Genomic DNA, 8,924 nt, shown 5'->3' with positions numbered 1-8,924 from the left:
TGAGACGACCAGGGGATGTCTAAGAAGACAATAAACGCACCTGTATGAGCAAATTAAACACCTTGGAACATGAAATGCTAATTCATTATTGGTAGCCTCTTTACCGCTCCTATATTTATCAGGAAAACGATTCTATGATTTTATTGCCTTCTTTTCTTACCTCGCCTTTAGATCTGGTCAACAGTGCTAATATTGTCAAGGCGCAGATGTCTGGGAGCCCCCACAGGGTCCCATGGGACCGCCAACCCTATTAGAACAAATGTGTTCTGCTATTGTAAATAGGCACGTTTGCTTCGCCCGTCCTATTACAGCCGACGCATGATCAATAGGCTGATAACACAGGAACATCAATATAAGCGACAGAACAATGAGGGATATCATCGAACATCTATCTTAATATAGCCGGCTACAAGGGCCCTGACAAAGTGAAAAGCTCATGAAAATTCCGCCCCACGAATTCCCATCTCCTATCCAATATGCACAAACACACTCCCAGCTGCCGGGGCTATTATTTTCGTATTTCAATTTGACACCCCAGCCTTTCATGCTAATTCTATTATTCTTGGAAGTTTATGTGATTTCATATCACTAGAAATCGGTAATGTATTATAACCCTTTGGGCTAAAATAAACTGAATCCCTGCAGTAGCCACCGGGAAAATAATTACTTTCATATCAAAACTCTGCAGGAGTCGAACGGGTCTTTTCGCCTCCGGCTCGTAACCTCATTTCAGTGTAGCTTATAGATGAATAAATTTGTTAAAGCAATACACAAAATACAACAGAGGGTTTTGGGAGAAGGAGCTAGGCTATATAGACCACAACATAAGCTCTATTTAGGGCCATGCACGCTTAAGTTTGTTGTATACAATCGATTTATTTATGAAAAAAAACTTACATATATAAATATCTTAATACTTTGTACAACGTTTGAGGTTTTGTCTTGTTTTGATTTTTTTTTTTTTTTTTTTTTTTTTTACAGTTTCTCATAGGTACAGGGAGCTGCTGCTATGTTCAATAAACATTTGATAGCCACCCACAAACATACACAAATTGTTCACACAGATATTTCCCCTAATCAGAATATAAATATGTCAATGAAAACGATACGTTTTTTTTCCCTCTTCGCTTAATCTGCGGTCGTGCGATATCGACACGCTCCTCAGTTTCTACTGCGATTTCATTTATTCCATATCGACGTCAACTGAGTCTTTGTCGGTGTCCTTGTTGCTTGTCGCTGATTCTGAATTTTGAGGTGGATAGTCAGGTAACGACTGCTCCTTTTTCTCCGACTGTGGAGACTTTGGCTCGACGGGGTCTAACTCTATATCTTGTGGGCATCTTTCGTTACAGCTGCCCGCCGAGTGACCATTAATGGTAGTCTGTGGTGAAGTGCTCTGTGGTGAACACGTTATGCTGCCCGACGGACTGACCTGGCCTTTGATCGCTCGCGCGTCGCTGTTGTTTACACTGTTGTTCTCCTTGGCGTTCCTGTGTCCTAGGATTCCAGCAAAGGTACTGTCAGCAGCTGGCCCTTTCTGTCCATTTTCAGCATCAGGGCCTGGTGCTGTGCTCTTCAAAGCAGTCTGTGGAACAATGAAACCGAGAGGTTGTGTAATAGGGTACAGTAAAAAATGTCCTTTCCCTATCAAAGGCCGTGGAGCCGGTACTGGGAAGTCCATATGCGGCTTGCGCCTCGGCCTGGAGTCCGACAGAAGGCTTTCCACACTGAAGGGATTGAGTTTTTGAAGAGTGGAAGACCTACTGTTGGAGCACAGGTTTGACTGCTGACCGCTGTCGGACGAGTCCAGCTCGGATCCGCTCGCGTCTTGGTCCGCGGTTCTTTGGTTCTGGAGTTTCTGTGGTGTTTGGTCACAGCTTGGTTGCGTTTGGTTTCGGCCCATGTCGCAATGGAGGCTTTGTTCACTGTCCGTTATTTGTGACAAGCCACTGTCACTGTCAGATCCAGGGGTGTGAAATAAGTCCCCGGGAAGGAGTTTGTTCTGGGACTTTAAAAGCCGCCTTTCTTGTTTCCTTCTCTTTTTCTCCAGCCTCTCTAGTTCTCTGCGCGCAATCTCATCAGGGTCCATAGGCTCGCCACTGCAGGTCGTCGGATGGGAGTTGTGTGCAGGTCGCCCCGGCCCCTTCTTCGTGTTTTCCTTTTTTCTCCATTTCGCTCTTCGGTTTTGAAACCATACCTAAACACGAAGAAAAAAATGATTTAAATAAATTAATTTTCATGTCATTAAAATAATGCCAAGAAATATATAGCCTAGGCTACAAAAAATATAGGCTTTCTTTATATATGAGAATAATATTTACGTTAGCATATAGATATTTATTCACGTAGGCCTATACATGTTATGACATATACATAGGCCTACACATTATATGAGTAGGTCTATATTATAATATACAATACATTATATTATATTTACAGTAGGCCTATATTTATATTTTTGTTGTTGTTTTTAGAACTCTAAAATACAAATATTAAAAAGACATTTTGCTTAATTATGAGTTGCCAGTATTTAGAATGCTGTAATTTTACTAAATATGTATTATAAATTGGGTATTGTTATAATATTATTAAAATAAAACGCAATAGCTATCATCTTGAATGCTGTAGAAGTAGGCCGCATCCTAAAACAGATGAATTACATTAAGCTACATACAATTTAGCAGTGAGTTTTGATTTATAGCTCAAATGTTTGATTCTATTATTTTATTTATTTATTTAATGTAAAAAAAAACTCACGTCTGACAGACATACTTTTCACATCGAAATGTGCTGTCTCGAACAGAGTAATGCACCGATTAAATGTGATTATTTAACAGGCTAATGTTCATTAAGGATCGTGCACAATTATGTAGGTTATATCATGTATATTTTCCCTCGATTTCACAAAACATTTTACCCGACTGTAGCCTATTTAAAAGAGAATCAAAAATATAAGTAAATATGTTCATTCTATTTACGCTATTATTCTATTTTTGTGCAGAGTGATCTCTTAATATTTTTTTTCTACTAACAGTGGGGCCTACTGAATAGTAATTAGTAAAATAGTGACAAAATACAGTACAAAGCTACAAAAAGACGTCTAAGACATTTATTGTAAAATACTTGTCTTTTTGTAATAATTTAAATCATAAATAAAGCTTCTTAAACCTTAATGAAGATTTTTTTTAAGAAGGTATTTTCAAAATGAGCACATCCCATGTTTTATACTAATAATATTATGAAAATCAACAACAGAACAAAGCACAAGGGGGAAACAATAGGACACGGTTATTCATAAAACCATGTTGTGTTTACGCCAGAATAATTTTTGATTAATCTGTTCATAACGTCACACCACAACACGTGAAAAATAAATGTAGTGTATTTACCTGCACTCTCGATTCTATCAAATCCAATCTCAGAGCAAGTGCTTCCCTCATGAACACATCGGGATAGTGACTTTCATTAAAAGCCTTCTCTAATTCTTCCAGCTGCCAGCCAGTGAAATTGGTACGAGTTCGTCTTCTTTTACAACCCGGGCTATCCTTGTCTGGATCCCCCGAATCTACGAGAAAAACAATAAATCAGCATCACTTGTAACTTGCACAGTTCCGTCTACCAAAACATTGGGCCCAATGATATTCTTCGTAGTGTTTATTTGTCTGCATGATCGTTTACTGTTAATGTGTAGCCCATGAAAGCATACAGAGAAAATGAAAGCCATCAGTTTTGTTTCCTTGCTGAAGAAACAATAACAAGAAAATAATACGAAGGGATGTAAGAATGCAGCCAATGTGCGGTCAATTATTTTGTAGAATATTATCCTCTCTTCCTTATAGTCAACCTAATTTAATTCCAGTAAACTAGCTTGAACACATATGAGAGAATCCTTTCTTTTGTTTCCCCGGGCTATTCCGCAAAGCTTTATTAAAAGAAAAAATAAATAATAATAATATAGTCTATTTATAGGCTATATTTTTTTATGCTACAACATGAAAAAAACATGCTTTTCTTCTTCACTCCAAGAACCCTATGCCAGTTTAGGACAAGTGTGTGTTTGCTTACCTGTCAGTTTGTACTGTTGGTTATCTCCATTCATTCCGCAGCCAGACGACAAGAGAGGGTTAGAATTCACCACGGAAGCCGCGCAGGAGCCGTTTAGTAATCCGTCTATTGAGAAAGGAACCGCGGCCGTAGATTGAAGTTGATGACCGGCTAATTCGTACACATGATGGTGGCTTAGATGGTACGGGAAGCTCACCATCCCACCGAGCGAGCCTCCGAACTGGGCATGAGGTGGATCCAGTATCCTGCTGTCCATCATCTCCCAGGCAAAAGGAAACGACGTCTGGTGGTTGGTGATGTGAATTTAAACAACATGCAGCGAGAGTGGCCAGCGAGGAGGGGACATGATGTGGAGAGTAGGATGAGCTGTTCTTTATCAACACGGAGCTTCCAATAATTAGCTTCGGCTCTGGGAATTTGAGACCAATGAGAAGCGTTAATCGGCGCTGACGTCAGAGACGTGGTCTGAAAACGCTTTCCATATCGATTGCTAATTAAACCTGACATCCACCTCAATAAACAATATCAGAGCTGTCACAACAAGACAGGAGGGCTTTGATAAGAACTACATCACGACTACACAGGGGGCCTTAGAGAGAGAGCGATCAGATTTGATACCCAGTTAAACGCTAAATAGACACTGAAATCTCACCTCGGACTGCAGCCACACACAGAGCGGCGGATTCATCACCGTTTGAGACAATGTCCCTCTATTCATTTCAAATCTTTTACAGACACACACCCAAACACACAAACATAAAAAGGAAACGGTGGAAACAAACACACACCCATACCGAAATGTTGCCATGTGAACAGGTAAGACTCCTAGCGCACTGTCGACCAGTTGACCAACCCACTAGAATATAATCTGTTCATTTATTTGATGATTCTTGGGCAACTTGTCAAGAGTCAAGCCGAAGATATTTGTCAAACAGAGCTGTCAGATTTAATTCTGAACTACAAGCAGAAGCGTCATGAGTCTAACACAGTGCTTTAAAAATCAGGAGGGTGAGAGTGATGTGAGCCTACTCGCTTTATACCGCTGGAGGAATAAATGAACTTTTAATTACATGAATAGCTAATTAGAAGGCACTCGACATTTAACAGAAAATTAGATATATTTCCCCAGCCATAGCACACCGGTGTAATTAATGTCATTTAAACAGCTGATGTGCAAATTGTGCGCGGTCTATTTGTGGTCATTGTGTATGTCTATTTGTGAATATTGTATAGGTTATGTATTTTGTACATCATGGTTGCTTTAACTTACAACAGTTGCTACGCCTTTGAAACAATATTCGTTTATTAATGCAAGCCGCTCTCCCATGAGTAATAGCCTTTATATATATATATATATATATATATATATATATATATATATATATATATATATATATATATATATATATATATATAGTCCACACTGTCACTTTAATCTAACATTATCATTCATGCATATTACATTATTATAGCTATGTGCTTTTTTTTTTTTTTTTTTTGAATGCAGAATGGTAATCAATCCCGCCGCTTTAAGAGGACGTCCTGTCTCCCTCTCTCATTACACAGAATTAATTCGACTTTATTTGGCCAGCGTCTGGAGTTGTCATAATGTTAATCTGAGTTGAAATTTGGCTCCCCGCTCACTCCCTGACCCTTGGCACTCGGATTGGCGTGTTGTAATAACCCGAATCTTTCAACAGAGGCCCTGATAATTGTTACCTTATTAGCATGCAAATTGTTTAATTAATATTATTATGAGGAACTATATAATCCGTTCGTCTCTTGACCTCGAGCCCAAATAGCACCCCACTGCATTTCAATGTGTAAATTTTAATGAACCCTTTAAAAACGTCTCAAGATCTTGCCTTTTATCCCTTTATCTTACAGAAAGTGCTTTTAGAAGTTTGAGGAATCTTTGAATGTTATTTTCTTAGTGACTTAAACTTATTTTATCATACAGTACACAAGTATGAATAAATTCGGTTTATCCAGATCCCCTTTTTTGAACATCAGAATTCTATAATTGCAGCTTTGACAGTTCAGGGCGCGGTCCCGTCCTGGCGCGATCTTAGCTCAGTGAAAAGCAGCCCTTGACACGCGTTCCCGGGAGACATTTAAATCCGTTTTTCTACAACCAAGTGGCATTGTCAGATCCTAGCTTTAATTAACCCGATAATAAGACGAACACGACTTGCTTCCAGGGCCGTTGTTAGACTGTCTTATTTGCCATTTATTTGGATTCTGGAGTTTCATTCACAGTTCAGGCAGTGTTCAATGGGCCACATTTATAAATAATGTATTTTATAGAGAACAGACGAATGTAATATTGTTGTATCCCTATAATGATAACTGGACATCTGATTAGGTTTATTAAACATGAGCACGTTTATCCAGTCCAGTCAAGGCGTTGTGTTCCACTTTATTTATTAGATTTCAGTCCTTTTAAGGCCAAAATAAAACAAATAAACATGGTGTCATGGTGTGGTGCAAAAAGTGTGCAACTTACAACGAAAAATGTTGATGATAGACATTTTACTGCAATCACTAATAAGTCAACTTTATTAGATCAACTTTCATAGGAAAAGACGTATATTGGATCTCATCCACAAAACAAACACACATGCACCAGTATCTTCAACTACATTGCATTCCCTGCATGCACACTGCTCAAGCTCACTCCCCAGAGTTCTCCTGTATGCCTGGAACCATTATATAACTGGGCCATATAGCTTAAAATCCCAACAGCCTGTACCCAGGATGTCTTCTAATTAGCAGGTGGAATTTCAGTTACAGAAGTTATCTGAACTCAAAAAGGATGCACTGGAGCGTACCTGAACAGAACCCACCCAAAAGCCACCCTTGAAACCATGCCTCTGGCGGAAAATGAGCATGTGCAATAGACGTCACTGACCCCATTAACAGCAGGTGTTCAGATGTAACGCCTAACCAAACAAACTAATCAAAGCGCCCATCCAACACCGACGCCCGCATCACTAACATTACATAAAACCACATTCATTTTTAATTAGGCTAGCAAATTAATACGCAACAGCTGAGGAGTTTAATTACTCAATTAACTTCACGCGCCTTAATTTTTAACTATCTTAAATTAAGTTGCACATTATTCGATTTGATGATAATTATAGAATTAAATCTAAATTAATTGTTGTGGATGATTTGATACGACGAAATGCGGCTCCAATTAAAGAAAAAGACGTGGCTCTAGTGGTTCAAACCAAATCCTTTGATTCGATTTTAGCAGGCAGGAAACGCGCGTTTCCAAATTTCCTCTGATCCTGAAAATTTCCCCCCTCTTCTTAATCCCTACAATTAAAAGTTTCCTCCATCTAATTATCTGTAATTGTGCTGCTGTCAAAGTAGAATGTAGAAGTGAAAGCGATTGATTTGGACTTTTAATTCACTTCATTTCTGATAGAGGGGAAAGTAATTCCCTTCAAATTACCTCATTCAATCCTGACACCCTAATACCCTTCAAAATCTTTTTACTCACCGCATTTATATATTAAAAAGGAATCTAAAATGAGTGCGGCCTCCTAATAATAATAACCAAACTTCCATTAGAATAATAATTTCATTTCAATTAAAACTGACTTATCACCTTTGCTAAAACGTGCTTAATATGCCGAAAATTATCAATGCTTGAAGGAGCCCAAACTGGGGAGTCTAATTGTAATCAGCAAATCAGAGGTGCTTGTCGCTCCCGTGCCATCACAGTGAGGCAGTTCGGAAATAGAACTAATTTACTCAGCTCCCCCAGGAAATCCGCTCAACAGATTAACATTTTCAAAATATAGTAATGATATAATTTGAGAAATGGTGACGCCAATTTGTGAGAAGCCTTTGTGCAGAATCATTTGCATTTTTTCACCGCCTGCATTTTTCCCGTTAATTACAGCTCCACAGATGAAGGGTGTGCAGTTTGACTCGTTGCTTATTATTCAACTTCAATCTAGTAATATAACACAACGGGGAAAGAAAATGACCAAATCTTCCTCCTAACCCCATTTAATTCCTAAAGTGTCTCAGATCTTCGGGAATGCAAAGAGACAACTGTCTCCCTTAAGACCCAAAAGGGGGAAACTAGCTACTGCGTGCGTGTGTGCATTAGGTGCTCAGAGATGTGTAATGAACTGTCACGTGAATATTTCCCCCCTAAAATCTAAAGAGGACATACTTGTCACGAACTTGGCCTGCTGACAACTAGGCCTAAATAAAGACCCAATCCAGACATCAACCCTTTAACTCGACCTGTATTTGACAACAAAACACCCCCATGATAAGTCCGGCCTGCCCTGTGATCATACACCTCTCCAATATGGGCCAGAAATGGTTAAACGTTTCTTTTGTGAAGAAGTGACTGTCCGTTAATCTCCTGCCAGGTCGGTAGCTCACGTTGTAGGGATCTGAGGCACGGAGAGCGTTAACTATTATCCACAGCCTGGCCATCTGCTGCTGTAGAGAATTCAAAGCCCAGGAGATCTGCATATATCCACATCGTAAACGAGGAAAGATGTTTTAATTAAGAGAAATCAGGTTAACTTAGCGCTAATTAACAAGCTATCTTCTTAATGAATTGTGCGTGCTGTTCTCTTTCTATGAAGCGAATAGAACATATTTCATTTCCAAAAACCAGTCCCCATTGCGCCATCCATGAAAGGTGCATTATGCTCACCCGTTTTTCAGGCCTCCTAAATTTTACACTAGCCTACTAAGTTTAATCAACGTCAGCGACTCGTTCGCGAGTCACTTTATGCGTGCGTCGACGTGCTTAATTGATAAAAGTTCTATTGCTCATTAATGAACTTGTCTTTTTAATTAACACTCTTCAAAGACAATTT

At 39.1% G+C, this 8,924-nt stretch overlaps 1 protein-coding gene across 1 annotated transcript; it reads right to left on the bottom strand.

The window, feature by feature from the left end:
• Positions 1–811: 811 nt before the first annotated feature.
• Positions 812–4,788, bottom strand: LOC127952391 (homeobox protein unc-4 homolog). Its single transcript, XM_052550808.1, has 3 exons — positions 4,066–4,788; positions 3,390–3,565; positions 812–2,197 (listed from the first exon to the last, which is right to left on the bottom strand). The coding sequence occupies exons 1-3, from the start codon at positions 4,322–4,324 to the stop codon at positions 1,184–1,186; spliced, it is 1,449 nt and encodes a 482-aa protein (XP_052406768.1). The 5' UTR covers positions 4,325–4,788; the 3' UTR covers positions 812–1,183.
• Between the last annotated feature and the right edge of the window lie 4,136 nt (positions 4,789–8,924).

This window comes from Carassius gibelio, chromosome B3 (genome assembly GCF_023724105.1).
Source record: "Carassius gibelio isolate Cgi1373 ecotype wild population from Czech Republic chromosome B3, carGib1.2-hapl.c, whole genome shotgun sequence".
In the NCBI taxonomy this organism is placed as follows: domain Eukaryota; kingdom Metazoa; phylum Chordata; class Actinopteri; order Cypriniformes; family Cyprinidae; genus Carassius; species Carassius gibelio.
The sequence above is the reverse complement of the archived record's forward strand: the minus strand, read 5'-3'. Positions and strand labels throughout refer to the sequence as shown.

What these genes read in the sequence shown, in the direction of transcription:
- LOC127952391 (XM_052550808.1), bottom strand. Translation starts at nt 4,324, where the DNA reads ATGATGGACAGCAGGATACTGGATCCACCTCATGCCCAGTTCGGAGGC. An exon ending in CCAACAGTACAAACTGACAG is followed by an intron (nt 3,566 to 4,065) that starts GTAAGCAAACAC and finishes TTTTTCTCGTAG; the next exon opens with ATTCGGGGGATCCAGACAAG. An exon ending in TGATAGAATCGAGAGTGCAG is followed by an intron (nt 2,198 to 3,389) that starts GTAAATACACTA and finishes CTTCGTGTTTAG; the next exon opens with GTATGGTTTCAAAACCGAAG.